At 44.3% G+C, this 22,140-nt stretch overlaps 1 protein-coding gene and 1 pseudogene across 1 annotated transcript; both read right to left on the minus strand.

The window, feature by feature from the left end:
* Positions 1–5,906: 5,906 nt before the first annotated feature.
* On the minus strand, positions 5,907–10,309 carry LOC127335756 (vacuolar-processing enzyme beta-isozyme 1). Its single transcript, XM_051362482.2, has 9 exons — positions 9,611–10,309; positions 8,944–9,108; positions 8,604–8,760; positions 8,443–8,528; positions 8,132–8,331; positions 7,511–7,559; positions 7,243–7,449; positions 6,372–6,578; positions 5,907–6,290 (listed from the first exon to the last, which is right to left on the minus strand). The coding sequence occupies exons 1-9, from the start codon at positions 9,836–9,838 to the stop codon at positions 6,108–6,110; spliced, it is 1,482 nt and encodes a 493-aa protein (XP_051218442.1). The 5' UTR covers positions 9,839–10,309; the 3' UTR covers positions 5,907–6,107.
* Positions 10,310–14,167: 3,858 nt separating this feature from the next.
* On the minus strand, positions 14,168–15,783 carry LOC139835087 (uncharacterized; annotated as a pseudogene).
* Positions 15,784–22,140: the final 6,357 nt, after the last annotated feature.

Consider the following 22,140-nt stretch of genomic DNA (forward strand, 5'->3'; position numbering starts at 1 on the left):
CTATATGCCCGGTCGATGCAAGCTTGGATTCACTTCCGGTCTCCAACCCGTATATGATATTATGCTTCGCATCTACCGTGAGACCGTTGCCGTCAGAGTTGGTAATGTTGATGAGATCCATTCTTTTGTCATTGACTTGATGCTTCAAACTCATCTCCGGAAGGGCAAAGGTAAGAAGATGGATGTCATGGATTGCCTCTGGAACCAGATCTTCGGGCGTATGGTGGAGAAGAGGTCCCCTTCCTTTGCTCCCTTCATCATGAAGCTTATTTCTGAGGTGTGGCGTCAGAAATTTGAGGGCGCTATTCTGGAACCATACTCACCCCTCATTGAGCATCGTCGCAAGAACATTCTTATCAAAGATCATGGGCTCCCAGCTCCTACCTCAGCCTCTGCAGCTCCTTCTGCCTCAGCAGCTCCTTCTGCCTCAGCAGCTCCTTCTGCAGGTCCTGCAGATCCTTCCACTACTCCTGCTCGCCGGTTTGATGGCCTCAAACTCATTGATGGCTTTACTCCTCATATGGCCCTTGGGGGGCCTCCGGCTCACTCCGCATATGATCCCATGCTCGAGCCCTCTTGGTACACCAAACTCAAGATCAAGGTAAAGAAGACCTTCTGCCTCCAGCTGGATATTCAGGAGCGTATGTATGACGCCTATGTGGCAGAGAAGAAAGCTCGACGCCGTCAGAAGAGCATCATGGCAAAGCTTGGTGTGGAAGTGTCTCCTCCAGGATCTGAAGAGAATATCCTTCCGAAGCCTCAGTGGATTTCTGCTCATAGCCAGTGGTCTGATGGCGAGGATGGACCCTCCTATGATGTCGACTCCGATATTGCCGGGGACTTCCTTGATGGCTAGGGACGATAGCATCGCTCTTCAACCTTTTTGGCATCTTGATGTCAATGGGGGAGAAGAGTTCTATTAGGTTCGGGATTTGCATGGGAAGTCACAAGCTTGCGTTTTCTTTGACTCTTTATGCTTGTGACTTATGGTTATCTATTGTTGAGAACTACTTATTATGCTTTATGAACCTTATCTATGTGTGTGAGTCATAGGGGCGCTATCTATTTATGTATGAGACATTATCTATCTATCTATCCATGGTAAAGACTAAGTGAACTTCATGTGGTATGATCTCTAAACTCAACACTTGTCTTTACTCACATATGGTTGTCTCTTCTCTATACAAGTGATGAATTTATTTGATTACTATGCATCTTTGCACTTGTTGGTGAATCGTATTTTCTTGAGTAGTTTGATCCTAGATTATGTGCCTCTTATTCAAATGTTAATTCTATTGGATGCACATGTCTAGGGGAAGCTTATTATGCAAATCTTATATTTTCTCTGCTCAAATACTCTCATCTTTTGCAAATCTTATATTGTCATCAAGAAACCAAAAAGGGGGAGATTGAAAGAACATATCTCATTTTATATGTAGTTTTGGTGTTGATGACAATGATAATATATGAACATTTCGGTTTATAAGATTTGTAGGTTATTACATTCTCTAGATGCTTAAAGCGTGAAGAGTATGCAAGATATCGGAAGAGAAAAGAAAGAAAAGAAGAAAGGAAGAAATGAGAAGAAGAAGAGAAAAAGAAAGAAAGGAAAAAGAAGAGAGGGGCCGGAGGCTTGGGCGGTACCGCCGGCCTGGCCACGGCCGGAGGCTCCGGCCCTGGTACCGCCCAAGGTACCGGTTGGCTCGGGGAGCCTCAGTCTACTAGCCAGGGAGGTTGGAGCCCCGGCGGTACCTCGGCCGGTACCCCGACCGGAGGCTCCGGCCTCCCCTCCCGGCCCGAGCTCCCCTGGGCCCTCTCAGCCACGTGGCCTCCTCCTGTTGGCCGCGCTCCTCGCCTAGGAGCGGTAGTACCGGCCCAACCTGGCCGGTATTACCGGCCACCTCTCTCCAACGGCAGGATCGGCAGGATCCTCCACGACTACTTATAGTCTTCTTCTCCAAATGGCTCAGCTGCTCACTTCTTCCCCAAAAAAGTCATACACCATTGTTGAGCCACCAAGAACACCAAATCCATCGGATCTCCTCCCTCAACCACCCAAATCCCTTGTGCTTTGGAGAATCGAAGGAGAAGACCCCGATCTACATCTTCACCGAAGCAATTTGCATTTCCCCCTCATTTTGTTGAGGGCCCCCTTGCTAGTGTTCCTCTTTGGATCCCTAGTTGATTTGTGTTGATGTATTGTTGTTGATTGTTGTGTTGTAACAGATTTGGGAGCCTCCAATTCGGTTGTGGATGTGTGCCCCAAGAACCTTGTAAAGGCCCGGTTTCCGCCTCGAGGAAATCCCTTAATGGAAGTGGGCTAGACCTTCGTGGTGTTGCTCACCGGAGATCTGAGTGAAGCCTTCGTGGCTGTTGGTTTGGCTTTCGTAGCAACCACACTCCTCCAAACGTAGACGTACCTTCTTGCAAAGGAAGGGAACTACGGGAATCATCTCCGTGTCATCGCGTGCTCCACTCTCGGTTACCTCTATCCTATTCTATCTCTTATATTGCTTAGCTATATCTTGCTTAGTTGTTAGCCTTGTCATATAGGTAAATTCACTTAGTTGCATATCTAGAGAATTTACCTTTGTGTCAAGCCTAAATTGAAAAAGAACTAAAAATTGGTTAGCACCTATTCACCCCCCCCCCCTCCCCTCTAGGTGCGGCATACGATCCTTTCAGCCGGGGTTCATGCAGCGTGGTGGGACAAGTTTGGAGGGTGCATCGTTTCCGGGTCGCCATATGGCCTCATCGATCTAGGGTTATATTCCTTTGTGTCGTTTTTTTCTTTCATGTTGGGCAGGTTTTGTGTTGTTGCCCTAACATTTTATTTTTTGAAACTGATGTGGTTGCCTTATTTATAAAGCGGGACAAAAGCCTATTTCTAAGTGGGTTGTGTAGGAAATAGGTGGAAAGACCATTGCCCCGTGGGTCGATCGGTTCCGTGTTATATTAGTAAGGAAGAGCCCCTTGCGTGACTTGTTCAGAGATCGATATGTATACGATTGGAGTACTACTCCATATCGTATACATACCATATTATATGCCCTCCCCTCTTAATCTAGACATGGGAGATGTTTAGATTATGCTTGAACTCATCTAATTTTTTAGTACATAAAACTTTGGTGAATCCATCGGCAATCTGATCCTTGCTAGAGATGAACTGCGCATCAAGTTGCTTGCTAGCAACTCGTTCTGGAACAAAATAGAAATCAATCTCAATATGTTTTGTGTGAGCATGGAAGACTAGGTTAGCAAACATATTTGTAGCACCAAGATTATCACACCATAGACATGGTTTCTCCTTGAGGGTCACACCAAGTTCGCTAACAAGAGTTTCAATCCAAATAAGCTCAGTAGTAGCATTTGCAAGTGCTTTGTATTCAACCTCTATGTTAGAGAGAGAAACAGTAGGTTATTTTTCGGCACTCCAAAAAATAAGTTTGGGACTAAAAAAATATAGCAAAACCAGCAATATGGAGTCTGTCATCTAAATCAATCTAAATCTGAATAGGCACTAAGAAGGGTAGAAGAGAACTTCTTAAAAGTAAGTCTAACCGTTATAGTGCCATGAGTGTACCTGAGAATTCTTTTGACAACAGTCCTATGTGCAGTTGTGGGAGTCGAATAATGTGATATCTCACACCGGGCAAATCCTTAACCCTTCCTCCTCTTACTAATACTACAGAATGTTCTTGTAAATTATGGCCTCCTTTATAAGAACTAAAGTTTTCATCGGAATAGAAAAAACTTAAGGATAGCCCTAATATGTCTTTTTTGTAGATTTATAGAATAGAGATAAAAGCATTACCACAGGCTCATTGATCGAAAATCAAAATCATAGAGACAAGTTGCTTTTACAAAACTTCCCTCTTGTATCATCAACCCATCGCCCATTAATACAATCCCAACATTTCTGGATTCCAAATTAAGAGCAATACCCCTAGTGCCTTCTGCAAATTCGACTAAGCATGAATATACTAGCATACCTTATTCACTGAAAAGGAAAGATCAGGTCTGGTTAGTGTCAAATATTGGAGTGCACCGACAATACACAGGTATCGAGTAAGGTCCTTAGATCCAAGAGGGGAGCCATCTACCAAAACCAACGTATATGTGGTGGAGAGTGGCGTGGGACATGATGTACAAGAACTCATACCAACTCGGTGTAATAGATCTGTAGCATATTTTCCTGATTTAAAAGCAAGTCATTGGACTGTCTGTGAACCTCAAGGCCTAAAAAATGAAGGTCTCCAAGATCCTTAAGAGAAAACTCTGAACATAAGTGATGAAGGAGAGCTGAAATGACCGCATCGGAAAAGCTCGTCACTATGATGTCATCAACATAAATAAGGAGAAACATAGTTATACCTGAATGGTCAAACAGAAAAAGTGAGGTGTCGGCCTTAGATGTAATGAAGCTAAGGGTGTGTAGCTTGGAGCTTAGCCGAGAGTACCATGCTCAAGGGGCTTGTTTCAGATCATATAAAAGCTTTATCAAGCTTGCAAACATAGTTTGGAGTAGCGGAAGACTGAAAACTAGGTGGTTGTTTCATGTACATCTCCTCTTCCAGAACACCATGTAAAAACACGTTCTTTAAATCTAGATGTCGTAAGCTCCATCCTCGAGACAGCGAGATAGAGAGAACAAGTCTGATTGTACCAGCCTTGACAACAAGAATAAAAATATCCTCATAATCAATATCATACCTTTGCTTGAATCTTTTGGCAACAAGTCGTGCTTTACATCTGTCAATAGTGCCAACAGCATTTTTTTATACGATAAACACATTGGAATCAATGATGTTTTGGTTGGAGCTTGGGGACACAAAATGCTAGGTATTATTGGCAAGAAGTGCATCATATTCATCTTGCATAGCATGCTTCCAATTTATGTTAGTGAGCGCCTTGAGAAGATTCTTTGGTTCGCCTATAGATGTGAGCAAAGCATAGCAAACTGGTGCGAGCTGGAGAAGGAAGGGGAACGGTCTGCGGTTGGTGACAACAACCAGTGAGGCAGAGGTGACGTGGCGGTCATTCGCTGGCGCGCGTGAGAGATTTCTCACCTAAGCCTGACAGCGTCAGATCTGAGGCGGATGCTATCAGCGAATCTGCTCCGAGATCAGCACTGTTCCAGTTGTCTCATTCTCATTGCTGGGACTATCATTTGATGTGCTATTTTGAGTGATTTCTTCAGATTTTTGGCATGAATGTTGATCTGAACTTGAAGTAGCTTTGGCAGCAGGGACATGGAGAGGAGGAGCAGCAGGAACAACTTGCAAATAATGATCATTAGTATGCATACTCCTATCCTGATATGCTGAGGAGGCTGTATGAGAAGGAAGGAGAAGAATCTCTTCACGAAGGCGACGACCAACATTAGGATGTAAGGATGCAAATGGAAAAATGTTTTTAGCATACACAACATCACAAGAGATATAAGCACGACTAGTGGTCACATCTAACAGACCTACAAAGTTTTGGATTCAAATTCTAACCAACGTAGTATTTATAATAAATATTTGCGGAGTCCCTAAAAAAATCAAGGATATACATCTAGGGCCTGTGCGAGATCTAAAAAAAATCACACCGACCTAGACGTGAGGGAGGTGTTAAATATAATTGGCTAGCTCTATCCAATCTTTTGGTTGAATGGGCTAGTGCATGTAATTCCACACACTGCTCCACTCCTCAATACACAGATGGTCAAGCGTATGTAAAATGACTACGAGGGTCATCACAAAATCTACTTGGCAAATTGGCAACCTATGTGTACGAGGAAGGATTTTTTTTTCTGGGGAGGAGGAGATTGAAGGTTGTCATACCTAATCTTGCTCCTAATAACGGCCTATCAATTGCTTGCAGTCACAATCAGGGGGCATTATCATGCAGAAACATTCACATACTACTTGTGTCATCGCCTTTCATTTGATTGCAGTCAAACTTGATTTACAAAGGCATGACCATAAACTACTGATGAACCCAACACACACATCAGGGACGAACTATGGGGTAGTTTCTTGTATCAATGGCATGTATGTACACATATGAGGTCTAGGAACCTCTGAAGCATCTGCTGTTGCTCCCATGTACTGCGGCGCGGGTCAGGCGCTGTGACCCAGAGCTAGTGGGCTCCACTTCGCCGAGTTGTAACCGCCACAGGCGCTGATGCTTGCTTCCTTCATCCCAGCCTCGGAGACGCCGTTGTTGCATATGTTTGCGAACGCCCTCATGTGTTTCATGCCATACTGAGTGAGCGATCCACAGTGGGATTCGAAGACCCGCACCTGGCAATGGGCATCAGCACGAGTATCAGGAAACAGAACAAATTATCAGATTAAAATTAAAGCAAGAAAATTTAGACTCACCATCCTCTTCAAACAATCCCAGTCATCAACCAATGGTTGGCCAGAGCTTCTAGGAGCCTCAAGCATTGAAGGCCCATTTACAAATCCAAAGAGAAGCTTCCCGATGAAATCGATGCTGCTGTCGAGATGCTTCCTGTGTAGCACAGTTTCTTTGATTTCCCTGAGAGCCCTCAGCTTCTCTTCTGATCCTTCACTTAACTGCTCATACTGAAAGCGAGAAGATACATTAGCAGATAATGTTGTGCCAAACTTGCGACTGTCATGAGAGGACGCAAGCTTAAGCTGGAAGCTATGAGCTCAAACCATCAAGTTATGCTATTTTTCAGAATACTATCGCCTATATTCTCAAGTTGAAACAAGCTATATTTGTATTTAGAAGCTTAAGGTACATAATCCTGTTTATGAGGCTTCTAGTTAAACCCCCCAAATACACCATATAGATTATACTCTGATTGGTCAATGTGAAAGGTTTTCTTACGCAAGCTTAAGCAAAAGTATTCATTTTTTATGCAAAGGATGAAATCACAAAATAAGATAATTTGTTTGATTTTAAAAAATCACCCGAAATATCTCCTCTTTTTCTACGAGTAGAATTTTCTACATTCCATCTAAAATTCCTCAGTAATCTAATATATTTTATTAAAAAAAAACAAGGAACCAAAATTCAAGATTCATGGACCACTACATGCTGTGTACCCAGTACCCTTGGAGTATTTGTATGCAGTATCCATAAGAGTTCGTGAGTCATAGCACAGAAAGATGCATTGTTTCGCGCAGCAGCGTTTGATTCTAAATGTAGTTATAGCAAATAATATGAACTAGACAGGAAATAACTGGGCTAAATGATACTGAAGAAATAACTGGAATTTACCCTCTTCCACATGAAAAGAACATCGGCATCTCTCTGATTGATTGCACCCTCCAGGCCAGGCAAAAGCAGCCTGTTGTTGATGTTGGCATTTGCAGGATCAAAACCTTGATAAAGGAAAAGCTTCTCATCCCTGAATGTCTTGTCACCATACTCCATGACATGAGAACCCCTATTGACCCTATCTGAGCCTGAAGTTCTATTTTTAACCTGCCAAGAAATCAGTGAATAGATGCCACCAACCAGAATGAAGAAAGTACTCGAGACTTACCACCTCGTACTGATCCTTGATTGTTTCCTTCTTTAGATTGTGAGTTTCACTGTCAAGTAGGATCAGATGGTACAAAACAGTGTCATGGTTATAGCAAACTGCTAGAAGAACCTTACTCTAGCAGCTGATACTTGCCAAGCCTATTCACTCATCGTTGGTATATGCTCATCTTTGCTACTTACAATTGCGAGTGCCGTGTGACTTGTAAATTATTTGTATTAGCAAGGTTTCCAGTGACTGTACTAACACACACACATGTTATGCAAAAGCATGTCTTGTAGAGGGTGATAAGTATGAATTCCTTTTTTTTATCAGGACTGAAAATCAGGCTGCAGATACAAATTTCTAGTACATATACAAGAGCTGAGCAAGATAAAATTAAAATATAGAAGGTTAACTATGACAAAAAGAGTTTCACCTCAGGAATTAGCCGAAAGATAAACATACCAAATATTGCTAATGTAAATCATGCAACTATATCACAATCCAGAACTAACTAAAATCTCAAATATATATGCCCTATAAACATACCTTTGACAAATGCATAAAAGGATATAGGTTTTATGAGGTGTCAGAAAACATATCAGGTGCAGAGCATAATATATTTCAGACGATCCTTACCTATCTTCCATCCAAGAAACACTGTAGACGTCACCTAAACAGGTACTGTATTCAGGAGGAGGAGGTGTTTCCGTCCCAGGGCAGTATGTTCCATAACTGTCTTCATTTGCATTAGCTGCTGTTGTAACATAAATATTAAGATCTTCTGGCATTAGACCCTCAAATATACTGCCACTTTCACACGCTTCAACATATATAACCTGCCAAAATTGCAAATTTTTATTACAGATAAGACTCTAAGCATAACTTCCAGGTGAAAAATAAACCATGTTAGTACTTTTTTTAGGGAAATGAAGAGAAAGAACATTTACCATTTTTGAATAACTCTTAGAAGCATGCTTTTCTCGTAACACCTTAATCAAGTCGCCAGCATAAAGGTACGGCATGTTGGGCATACCTACAAACTTGCTAAGGTTAGCTAAGTTACGCAAGTAAATCGGCTTAAAAATATCGTTTATGTGGGAGTATGCACCAAGAACACCGGGACCCCCATGATCCGAGTAATAGATGAAGATGTGATCCTGCGGTTTGCTGTTTATCACCTTCCTACTCCCTCCAGTAACTGCAGTTTTGTTGCCCATGAGAACTGCAAAGAAGTTTTTAGTAGTGACCTGGTCACCAGTGTAGTCCTGCAATGCATGTTAAGTTGATCAGCCTCTTGGAAATAAAAAGCCAGGCATTCTTACATCAAACAGTACTAAAGCTACCAATCATCTCCGACTGGAAAGTACAGTATATTTAAGGTGTGGAATTTGAATTACATGCACAATTTGTTTGAAACTAAAATTAAAGGGCACACGGCCAAGTAATACCTTTGGAACACCAGCGTAAACATCTTTCCCTTTAGGATTGTTGATGATGACCCCAGGTCTTGGGTTGAGGTGGTTTTTGGCGATGTCGTCGTACATAAACACCACAATGTTCTCCTCCTTTACCCCTCCTCTCTTCAGAATCTGGTAGGCGTGGCACACATCGGCCTGTCGCGCATCAAGAACATCACAATGTTGATTAAGCACATGCAGAATTATTCAGTGATCCAATTGTGACCAAGCGCGTGCTATTAAATTTCCATATAAGAGTTGCATCGAGTAATTAATTAGGACCATAATCTATAGAACAAGTTATCCAGTTAACTGTCTCACTAGATGACCCTCACACCGTCACACGGGTGATATTTGTTTTCCAGTTAACTGTCTCGCACTAGATTATGTACTTCGATATGAGCCACGCAAGCAGAACACCTGGAGCAAACACAAAGCCCAACTAGCTCGGTCAACGAACCAAGAACTTGGAGCAAATATTAGCTTGGAATCTCCCACAGTTTCGAAGCTACAAGATTCAAGCATCCTCGAATCTGAATGTCCCAAAAGAGGTTAATAAGGAAATTTTGGCCCAAAGTTTTAGCTCGCAATCTGCCTAGAGGGACCCTAAATTTTTTACTAGCATCCAAAGCCGCCGACAAAACTGTCAATCTCTCACCTGGTGCCGGTAGTTTCCGTAACCTCTGGAGCCCGCAACGAGCACGGCCCACCTCGTGACCCCTTCCTCCTCCTCCGCCGCCGCCGGGGCAGGGGCAGGAGCTGCAGTCGCGTCACGCCCCTTCTGCGTCGGCAGCCGAATCAGCGGCTCCGCATTCCCCTCCGCAGCGGCGGCGGCCGCGGCCACCGCCAGGAGCGAGAGGAGTCCACAAACCCACCACCGAGCCATCGCCACCCTGGAGAACAACTTCGTGTGCTAGCTAGAGAGATCGAGGAAGAAAGCAGAGGGAGTGTGATCTTGCCAGTGGGGACTGTGGCCGCATTTTATAGCCGCGGCGGCGTGCTCCTCACGGACACGTGGTGCGCGGGTGGTGAAGCCGACGAGGCAGTTCGCACCTCCGGCAGAGGCAGGGGCCAGCGGCGCCTCCGCTGTCAGGTGAGTGGCGTGGCGTGGATACAAATCCAATCTTGGCTTGGAAATGCACGCCTGAACTTTGCTAAAAAAGGCGCCGTGGTTCCTACCGGATTTCGGCCGTGACCGAGCGCAGCGTCGCACTCGGCGCCGGCGGTGGCAGTTAGCGTCATGAATTGGACGACGGTAAGAGGAACGGGGCCTGCCGTGCGGGAAAAGACGAACGAGGCTGCAGATTAGTGGCAGGTCATCCTCCCCACGCTATTGATTTCCCAAGCAAACGGACATTTTTTGCGAAAGATGAGTTTGCTTGTCGAGGTGGCGAAGGCAGGAATGGGGAACGTGATCCGAAATAATCAGGGGCGGATCTTAGCCCATGTACATCCTTTACAAATTTTACTGAAATTTCAGAGCCCAGGCAGCACAGCCCGTGTCCTGGGCTAGAATGACCAGGGCTATATTGCTTAAAGCTACTGAATCATTTCCAAGAGAAAGGAATCGATCAATTGAAGCCCAAAAGTATCGCTAGCTCCATAGCACGCACCGGCCGCCGAAACTTGCCTATTCGTCTTCAGAGAAAAGAAACTGTTCGTTGTTCATGATCCAAGCCCTCGATTCCTCAACCAAAACGTCCCCAACGGCGGCCGCCTTGCCAAGTTGATCGCTTCGCCGCCGCGACAGCAGACGCCCACGGAGACTCACCCGCACATCTCCCACTTCTCGACCCTGCCAAGAAGCCACTACCGCGCTGTTTTTTTTTTAATCCCCACCTGCTTCTGCTTTTGCTCCAGCTTCGCTTGTGGTTCGATCAAGACTTTCCCGCAAGCTGCAGAACGTGGCGCCCACACTGAAGTACATCAAGTGCTGCTCCTTTTACTGCTGCTTATTTCTGTAATCTGTTCACTCAAGTGTTCACAAGTACTTGTACTGTTTCTACTTAATAATTCCTGATTGCTAAATTGGGGAATAACTATAGAACGGATAATTAATCCGTTGAACTGCTAGTAATGTTTAGGTGACTGCCTAATTGGGGAATAACTAATTTTATTTTTATTACATAGAAAGTGAAGGGGACAAAGAGTTCGAAGCATTGTTCATCAAGAGCAGTATCATCTCTGGACGACATCGTTGCAGATCCTGGGCTTCGGAAACCAATTGAGGAGCTAGATGTAAACATCAGAGATGCTGCTAGGAGAGAATATTTGGTAATGGATCCATGCCAACCAGTTGGTCATAACTCATAATTGCGAAGATTTCCACAAGAAATGGTTTAGAAGGTATTCATCCATACTTTTTTTTAATTATTTTTTCTTATCTTTGTAGACTCTGGTTCTTCTTCTATAATTGATGAGGAAATGGTAGGCTAGTATTAGAGCAAAGCTTCGTTATGAGGTACTAAAAGTGCATCTTGATCATGCGATGATGACACCACACTTCTTTAAGCTTTTTTTTTTTGTTGTCATTTGGTTAAACATTGAATTATATTTCATGTCAAAAGTCAACTTATGCAATTTTTACCGTCTTTTGGATAATATACGTTATTATTGAGTGGAGATTCGAAGGTAGATTTTTGCATAGTTTTGGGGTATTAGAAATTAGCCCTGGTCTTTCCCAAATTCTGGGACCACCACTGGAAATAATCCTACGCCTAGAGTAAGTACAATAAGACTTAGTCAGCAGGCTATAAAAATTTAAATATAATATTTGTGTTGAGTTGGAGGATAGAGAATGGAGGTGGGTTCTAATGTAAGAGCCAGCTCTTGCACGTGCTCCTAAACACTTTGGTAGAGTGGAAGATGGATCATATATTGATAAAGTAGTACATTTCAATAGCCAACTATTATACATGTTAGCTATATCGTAGTTCACTCCGTTTTATTAGGGAAGACGACACGTTTTCTTAGGGAAACACATTCCCATTTTCGTAAAGATGACACGTTTTTTTAGGGGAACACATTCTCATTTTCTTTGGTAACCCAAGAGATGGCTTTGAAGGCCTGAATAATAATCTCATGAAGGCTTACCGTCACAGAAAAGTTTCGGCCCATCCGCACTCCTCCCGGAACGCGGCACGTGTACGTCGCACCCACCCTTTGGCCTTCGCCTTCTCGGCTACAGTTCGCCACTGTCTCCACCTGTCCTCCGCGTCGCCTCAAATCCTTGAACCCTACCCAACACCCGCCCCGCCACTGTCCTCCGGTCTCCGCGCTACTCCAACCGCGCCGAGGTGAGCTCTCCGCGCCACTCCAATTGCACCTACGCGCCGTTTTTTACACGTACTTCCTCCATACGCCCTGCTAACACAACCCTAGTTAACTCTCTTCCGCCATGGATTCCTCTCGTATTTAGGTGGGTGTGTCTGTGTCTGGAATGCGTAGCAGCGCGATGGAGCAACCACAGCAATCACCGACCTTGGCCGGCAAGAAGATGCCAAAGTCACCGCTGTCACAGTTATCTGCAGGCGAGCATTCTCTTCACAAGGAATTTCCGGCAAAAGATCATTCGCAAGTGCAATTGTTTGAGCCAGGGAGATCCGAGACCAGGGAGACTCTGGCTGCTGCGTTGAGTATGCATTCTGACCACCAATTTGGGCATCAATATGCTGCTAGAAATGTACCACCGTTGGGATCAGCTAGTGGGAACATGCACGAAGATGGTGGTAGAATGCAAGGAATCACAACTGCCTTTCAGGATTGTAGTAAACATGATGATGAAAATGTGACCAAGGTTGTTGCCAGAACAAGTGAGCACGGTGACATGCTGTGTAGCAATCTGAACCCACACATGTCAATGCAAGTGAGGGGTGATACGCAACAACCGTTGGGAAACAAAGTATTGGGTAATAGCTCTGGTACTTTTGATGATATTTTCCAAGATCATGGGCTTGACACTATTGTTGGACCTTATGAACCCATGTCACAACCTAATCCAAAAAGGGTCAGGATGTTTAATGCTCATGCTAGGCCGGAGAGAGTAGTTACCACTGATGAAACAACTGCGGAAAACAAGGTCACAGAGAACTTATTTCATTCCGAAGTTCTGTCCGTTGGGCTTGGGGGTGGTTCACTTTCTTATTCTCAAGTCAAATCTTTTGATGAGACAAGTGTATACAAGGAGATCAAGGAATCGGACAGCGTTATGCAAGATGGAGCCGCTGAGACATGCAACAGTACCACGTCGAGCGATTTAGAGTATCCAGCAAATGAGACAATGATTGAAGACGTGCAGGTCACACAGAATACTCCAGAAATCATGACACTGGATGAATTCTTGGACTTATTTTATTCAGAAACACATCATGAAGATCAATTTCGCTGGAGCTCTCCAAGTTGATCCTAGTATTGACAAAGATGACAAGGCTTTGATGGTAGAAAGTTTTCCAATAGCTGAAGACAAGGCTAGGCTGTTGCATTGAAATTCAAATTTCATTCTGATTTGAGATCCCCACAAGACAATTTTGAGTTCAAGTTAGAATGGCCCATAAACAAATCAGTTTCAATTATGGATCCAGTTTTAGAACCAAAGGGAGATGTGATAGTCAAATTTCCCGCTGAAAAGGTGGATGCTGAAAAACCAGATACTATAAATGGTTCAATTCCTGAATCTACTTTGCAGTGTAAGATAACTCTTAATGCTGCGTTGACTTATTACAGTATATGGGAGTGACAATTCAGCTTAGTTTGACTTCACTGACAAATATTGTTACTATCTTTAAAAGGTTTGTTCATCACCTTGCTTATAGTAATTTTCCGCAATTAATAAATGTTTTATTTTTAAAAGGTTTGTTCATCACCTTGCTTATAGTAATTCTCCGCAATTAATAAATGCTTTATTTGTGAGTTACACTATTAACTACAAAAGGTACTATCTTTTGTAATTTATTTATATTCAACAATTGACACACCACTTAATTATGTGTAGCATCACATGTCCATGCTTGCATCTCAATATTTTGGGGGCATCCTTATTTATTGTTATGTTTTTTTCTTTTGCACTGGTGAAAAGCCATCTACAGATGAGTGGCACCGCTTTCTTGAGATCAAAGGAAGTGTGAGGCTTAGTGTTTTTAAATAATTTATTGAACAACTTCTAACTCCAGGAGCCTTTGCTATAATGGTAACTTTTTTTCTGTAAATATTCCAAATTTCATGATGCAGAAATACCAACATAGTCATCCAACTAACAACAGGATATATGTAACCATATACACAGAAAAAAGTTACCATTATAGCAAGGCTCCTGGAGTATGGAAGTTGTTCAATAAATTATTTAAAAACACTAAGCCTCGCACTTCCTTTGATCTCACGAAAATGGCGCCACTCATCTGTAGATGGCTTTTCACCACAACAGAAGAAAAAACATAACAACAAATAAGGATGCCCCCAAAATATTGAGATGCAAGCAAGAACATGTGATTCTACACATAATTAAGTGGTGTGTCAATTGTTGAATATAAATAAATTACGAAAGATAGTACCTTTTGTAGTTAATAGTGTAACTCACAAATAAAGCATTTATTAATTGTGGAGAATTACTATAAGCAAGGTGATGAACAAACCTTTTAAAAATAAAGCATTTATTAATTGGGGAAAACTACTATAAGCAAGGTGATGAACAAACCTTTTAAAGATAGAAACAATATTTGTTAGTGAAGTCAAACTAAGATGAATTGTTCCCTCCCATATATTGTGATAAGTCAAAGCAACATCAAGAGTTATCTTACACTGCAAAGTAGATTCAGGAATCGAACCATTTACACTACCTGGTTTTTCAGCATCCACCTTTTCAGTGGGAAATTTGACTATCACATCTCCCTTTGGTTCTAAAACTGGATCCATAATTGAAACTGATTTGTTTATGGGTCATTCTAACTTGGAATCAAAATTGTATTGTGGGGATCTCAAATCATGAAATTTGAATTTCAATGCAGCAGCTTTGTCTTCAGCTATTGGAAAACTTCTGGCGTCAAAGCCTTGTCATCTTTGTCAATACTAGGATCATCTTGCAGAGCTCCAGCGAACTAATCTTTAGGGTGTGTTTCTGAATAAAATAAGTTCAAGAATTCATCCAGTGTCAAGATTTCTGGAGAATTCTGTGTGACCTGCATGTCTTCAATCATTGTCTCAGTTGATGGATACTCTGAATCGCTCGACGTGGTATTGTTGCATGTCTCAGCGGCTCCATCTTGTAGAACGTTGTTCGATTCCTTGATCCCCTTGTGTACACTTGTCTCATCAAAAGATTTGGCTTGAGAATAAGAAAGTGAACCACCCCCAAGCCCAACGGACTGAACTTCGGAATGAAATAAGTTTTTTGTGACCTTGTTTTCCGCAGTTGTGTTTCATCAGTGGTAACTACTCTCTCTGGCCCAACATGAACATGAGACATACTTGCCTTTTTGGATTGGTTTGTGACATGGGTTCATAAGGTCCAACAACAGTGTCAAGCCCAAGATCTTGGAAAACATCATCAAAAGTACCAGAGCTATTACCCTGTTTTTTGTTTCCCAACGGTTGCTGTGTATCACCCCTCACTTGAATTGACATGTGTGGGTTCAGATTGCTACATAGCATGTCACCGTGTTCACTTGTTCTGGCAACAACCTTGGTTACATTTTCATCATCATGTTTACCTGAATCCTGGAAGGCAGTTGTGATTCCTTGCATTCTACCATCGTCTTCCTGCATATTCCCACTAGCTGATCCCAACGGTGGCACATTTCCAGCAGCAGATTGATGCCCAAACTGGTTGTCAGAATGCATACTCAACGCAGCAGCCAGAGTCTCCCTGGCTAAAACAACTGCACCTGCGAATGATCTTTTGCCGGAAATTCCTTGTAAAGAGAATGCTCGCTTGCAGACAATTGTGACGGTGGTGACTTTGGCATCTTCTTGCCGGTCAAGGTCGGTGAATGCTATGGTTGCTCCATCGCGCTGCTACGCGTTCCAGACACTGACACACCCACCTAAATACGAGAGGAATCCATGGCGGAAGAGAGTTAACTAGGGTTGTGTTAGCAGGGCGTATGGAGGAAGTACGTGTAAAAAACGGCGCGTAGGTGCAATTGGAGTGGCGCGGAGAGCTCACCTTGGCGCGGTTGGAGTAGCGCGGAGACCGGAGGATGGTGGTGGGGCGGGTGTTGGGTAGAGTTCGAGGATTTGAGGTGGCGCGGAGGACAGGTGGAGACGGTGGCGAATTTAAGCGGAGAAGGCGAAGGCCAACGGGTGGTTGCGCCGTACGCGTGCCACATTCCAGGAGGAGTGCGGATGGGCCGGATCTTTTCTTTGATGGTAAGCCTTCAGGAGATTATTATTCAGGCCTTCAAAGCCATCTCTTCGGTACCAAAGAAAATGGGAATGTGTTCCTGTCGGGGGTGCTCCCCGGCAATGCCCACCATGAGGGGCTTAGGGTTGACGAAATCCTGCAGGCTAGCACGAGACATCTGTGATCGAAAAAATGGGGAGAGATATTTACCCAGGTTCGGGTCATCGGTGAGGTAAAACCCTTACTTCCTGCTTGTCTGATCTTCATTATCGAAAAGTGTATCGGGTTAGAATTGGGTAGACGAAGGACTACGATGGATTCGCCGAGAGGCTAGGGTTCTAAGCTCTAATTGATGCGATGGTTCTATGTGTGTAGGTTGTCTTCCGGCAAATCCTCTCCTAGCCTTTATATACTAGGCCAAGTCCCGAGAGATCTGTCTGGATTCAACTAGGATATATAGAGTCATAGTCTAAGGTTTCCTTGTTTCGTCGTTGTCTTTGTCGGGGGGAAGACCCCGGGTAGGGCAAAGGACTGAGAGCAGCCGGCTCAAGGCCGGCTGGCCCGCGGCAAAGGCCGGCTGAGGAGTAGCCGGCTGGAGCCGTGGCCGGCTGCCTTGGGAGCCGGCTGGCTCCAAGTCCACGCTGGCCTGGCTGTAGCCGTCTGCGCTGTGGCTGGGCTGGCTTCAACTTGCCATATCCGACTTGGTTCATGTCTCCCTGACCGACTCGAAGCTGGTGAGCCTTGCAGGAGAAGGAACTGGAAAGGTGATCCGGCTTCTAAAGTCCACCATGATCTCACTTTCCGTAAAGTGTGGGGCACTGTAGAGCAACAGTGCCTCCGCGGACAGGCCATCATGCCTCACGCCGCGCCGTACGGCTACAGGCCATCAATGGCGACAGGGACACCACCTCTCCATACCGCTGACTTCGGCTGGTGACAAGACAAGGCTTCCACGTCCAACGGCTCCTGACAGCGGCGCCTCGGGAAGGAGCGGGAAGTCGGAGCCGGCAAGCCGGCCAGTAGGTCATAGGGACTTCTCTGTAAAGTGTCAGCGCCTATATAAGCTGCACTACCCCCTCTCGTGCAGGGGATCGATCAATCCTTACTCATTCTAGTCTTAGCGCTGCCCTGTGAGAGAGAGACCTTCGTCTACCTTAGCCTCCCAGGAGCAGCCGGATACAGCTCAAGGAGCACCATTGTACTGTGATACATCTTATGCACTCATAGCAGGAGTAGAGGTGTTACCTGTAATAACCCGGTAAAAAAAATCCTTAAGAACTAATATTGGTAGCTGTTGAACTTATAGGACTAAAAGGCAAATATGAGTTTACTTCTTTTCCTTGCAAACCAAGCCGTGGGACTTGTCCTACTTGGAGTACACCTCTGAGATATTTTCTTACAAACCGACCTGGTGTTACTAGATAAGGATTACAGTAGAAATTAAAATAAAGAGAATAGGTCATGTTTATCCCAGAGGCTTCCACACACCCTCAACAGTATAAATACCACTGCTCTCCAATATGTTAGGCTGCACCAGTAACACACACACATTGTACGGCACCTCTAGGAGAAGTAGTACTAGTGAAGCTGAGGGAGATCGCTGGGAAAGGAGGTCAGATACGCTGCCCTTTTACTTTCCTTTTCACTTGGCTTCCTTAGGTTATGTGTTCTAGCTATCAAGACACACACACACTTTCTGATCCTAGTATGTATGATTAGTACTGCAGATCTGTTTCTGCTCTCTCTATATATGCATATCACCTTAGTAAATCTTAATCCAATTTTTCTTCAGTGCCCAACATCAGGTTCTGTAGCTGTTTCTAAATCAACATGCTTAAGATTATATGGGTACATCCATGAGCTAGTAATGTTTGCTAGTAATCTAGTCTGGTACATGCGCTCCATATGAATACTTTCACCTCCCGTTGATAAATCTTCTATTTTACTAAAGCAAAGAAATGCATCCACACAAGTACTAGTGGCTCTTGGTTGCATACATAGGTGCTCAACTAGAAAGGAGCATGCATGAAATATATTTGGTTCAGGCTTTTGATTCAATAAATAGAATTCAACCAGTAAACTCTTGAGAATGAATCCCTGCAACCTGCAGCAAATCTCTGTAATGCTAAAACCTGATGAACCAAATCTGCTATGACTGAATAATTATTTCTTGCAGTAGGTACAGAGGTTCAGACCAGGAACTGCTCCACAACTTGACGAGGCAAGCTGTGCATATCCGTTAAAACTTGATAAATCAAACACTAATTACTTTGACTTGATTTCTGCTATATGATGTGTTTGCTATCTCTGAACCTGAGATTGATTAATGGATCCCTAGATGATAAACGAGTTACAACACTAAAACTCTGTAAGGGTATTTTACCCTTATCCATTATTTTGGTAACAATGACACCGTGCTAGAGTATTTGACCTAATACGTTTATAAGGATTATCTCAGGTATTAGGCAATGAGGCATAAATGGTGTATCAAAGGAACAAGAAGGCTAAAGGAGACCCCCCCACTTCAACAACAATCGAAAAGGGGTCTACAGAAGAAATCCGGTTGGTCACCCGGTTGGACCGGGCCACAGACCGGATGGTCCGGCGCATGGTCCGGTCGACCGGGCGCCAACCGGGCATCAACCGGGCTGCAAATCGACGCTGGAAGAATCCGGTTGCCGCCCGGTCAGCTGGGCCACAGACCGGCGCGTCCGGCGCACGGTCCGGTCGACCGGGCGCCAACCTGGCGCCAACCGGGCGCCAACCGGAGGAGCCTCTGGACGAAGAAAAAGAGAATCCGGCCCAGCATCCGGTCACAACCGGCTGGTCCGGTCACTGGTCCGGTCGGACCGGACTCCAGACCGGACAGTCCGGTCACTGGTCCGGTTGACCGGGTTTGACGAGAAGAAAGCTGAGGTGGCAAGTGACCAACGGCCATATTTCGAAGTACACTATAAATAGGCCTTCTCCTACCTCAGAACACTTAGGCAACATACTACAAGCTGTTCTTGAGCTCTCTCTCTCTCTTACTCCATTATTAGAAACACCAAAAGCCTCCGATCTCCCTCCTCCTCCACTCAAACTCAAATCCCTCCGGGGAATCACTAGAGGAGGACCCGATCTACTGTTCTACCAAGCCAAATCTCATTCCCCCTTGTATTCATCAAGAAGCTTGCTTCCTAGGGTTCCTTGGAAACCCTAGGTGGGCAAGAGGAGTCCGGAAGCATGCGGGCTGTGGATTTGCTCCGGGCAAGATTGTGAAGGTTTGGAGGCTACCTCAAAGTCTACCACAAGTGAGTGAGCTATTCCTTCGTGGGATAGGCTCCGGAGAATAGGGTGAGCCTTCGTGGCGTGGGGAATCCTTCGTGGGACCTCCACCCCTCCAAACGTGACGTACCTTGTCGCAAAGCAAGGGAACACGGGAATACATCCTCGTCTCCGCGTGCTATCGGTTATCTCTAACCGAACCCCTTACTTGTGATTTAACTGCCTGAGAGAGCCTTCGTGCTCGAGATAGTTGTATCTTCATATAGGTTGCTTCACCTAGTTTGCATTAGGCTCACCTTTATATTCCGCAAAGCCTAATATTGCAAAGAAAGAATTAAAATCTGTAGAAACCTATTCACCCCCCCTCTAGGTTTACCATCTCTATACTTTCAATTGGTATCAGAGCCTGGACTCTTATTAAGGGCTTCACCGCCTTAAGAGTGAGATGGATAAACTATTTGAGGGTCTAGATGAAAACTCTAACCTTTCAGTTAAAGAGATGAAATCTAGATTCTTGGCATATGATGCCGAGAAGAAGAAAAAGGAGGATGAGCTACAAAGCCAAATGGCAGAGATGTCTGTCATGCTTAAGAACTTGACTAATGGGTCTCCTAGTACGGCTTCGGCCTCCCTAGGGGCCTATCGTGAAGTCAACCATGAATATCCCAAAAACACTTCACCCATGCCTCATATAAACCATAGTGGGAATGTTCCCCATTTTGATGGAACTCACTTTCCTTTTTGGAAATCTTCTATGGAATCTCATATTCGCAGCTGCAGCGTGGAGTTGTGGGAGATCATTGTTCATGGATACCGGGAGCCACAAGATCCCATTCGGTTGACCTCCACCGAATTCTACAACCGTCAACTCAACGCCTCCGCACGTGACAAGATTAGGAGTGGCATCAACCGCAAGCTCCTTGATCAAGTCAATGACAGACTCCGCTAAAGAGTTGTGGGATCGAATCATAGTACTTCAAGAGGGAACCGATTTGATCCAATCCACTCTTTATGAGACCGCAAAGCAAGAGGCCCATCAATTCATGATTCGAGAAGGAGAGTCCGTGGCCGATGCTTATGCAAGACTTGGTGCTCTTAGAGTAAGGGTCAAGGGACTTGGTGTTGAGAAGTACAATGACGGCTTCGAGATGAATGAAGCATTCATAAAGTCCAAGGTCATTGCTATGATTGCCGTCAAACAAGAAGACACAAATCTTGCACTCAACTTGCAAATCATGACCAAGAGTGCCGACCTCAACTCCGATGATCTAGTCTCCTATGTGGCCGCCAATGAAAACATGGCCAAAGCGGGAAAGAGGCTCATGGCAATGAACCGTGTTGATGAAGCCTCACACAACCATGAAGCGCCACACAACCTTGCTCTCAAAGCTAGGGCTGATCATGGAAGTAAAGAAGACTATGAAATTGAAGAAGATGAAGAGATGACTTCAACTAGTGACATGGCTACCGACTTTGCTTTCTTTGCCAAGAAGTACAAGGCAAAGTTCCCTATGCTCCTCAATGACAAGAAGAAGAAGAGAACTTGCTACAATTGTGATGAAGATAGCCACTTTGCAAATGAGTGCCCTTATGAGAAAATGGTGGACAAGCCAAGATTCATCAAAGGGGTCAAGCCAAGATTGAAGCCAAACCCAATCAATGATCGATACAAGAAGAACAAGGGAAGAGCCTTTGTTGGGGCCGAGTACTTGTCCGATGATGAAGAGGAAGATGAGGAGAAGGAGGCCGGGGTGGCCGGTTTGGCTTTCTCTAAGCCCGGGTCACTCTTCACATATGACTACTCCAAGGACTACTCCATGGAGAATGATGTTGGATCCTCCTTCATGGCAAGGATAACTCAAGATGATGAATCCGATGACTCTACCTCATCTACAATCATTGGCTCTTGTCTTATGGCAAGGGAAACCAAGGTAATGGAACCTCCACCTTCCCTATCTAGTGTTCTTGATGATGAAAACGAAAATCAAGATGAATTAATTGTGCTTAAGGAACTCTATGATGTTAGATGCACCCTTCGTGGTGAAGCTCTTGTCAAGTTTGATTTCTTGATGGACTCACTCAAAGAAAAGGATGAGTCCATTGAGGAATTAGAATATCATTTGAATGAGAAGGAACGGAGATTCAATCTCCTAAGACAAGAGCTAAAAACCGAAAGGTGCATATCTCAAGGCCTTAAGCAACAAATTGAAACCTATGAACTTGATAAAGTTAAGGACCTAGAAACTATTGATAGGGCTCAATTATTGACCCAAGAGCTCAATGCCTCAAAGGAGGAGCTTGAAGTTGCTCATGCTTCTCTCAATAGGGATCTTGACCACCTTGAAAAGGCTAACAAGCTTGTCAAGGATGAGCTCAAGAAACTTGGAGAGAACCATGATCTACTCCAAGAATCCTACAAAAAGGCTCTTGGATCAATGAAGGATCCCATTGATGTTGAAAAGCTTGCTTGTTCCTCCACTTCCTTTACTAGTGAGCATGCTAAACTTGTTGAGGAACATGTTCGTTTACAAGAGGAACTTTCTTTGCTTGTTGAGACCAATGCATATCTTGAATCCTTGGTGACCAAA

This window comes from Lolium perenne, chromosome 2, assembly GCF_019359855.2.
Source record: "Lolium perenne isolate Kyuss_39 chromosome 2, Kyuss_2.0, whole genome shotgun sequence".
Taxonomy (NCBI): domain Eukaryota; kingdom Viridiplantae; phylum Streptophyta; class Magnoliopsida; order Poales; family Poaceae; genus Lolium; species Lolium perenne.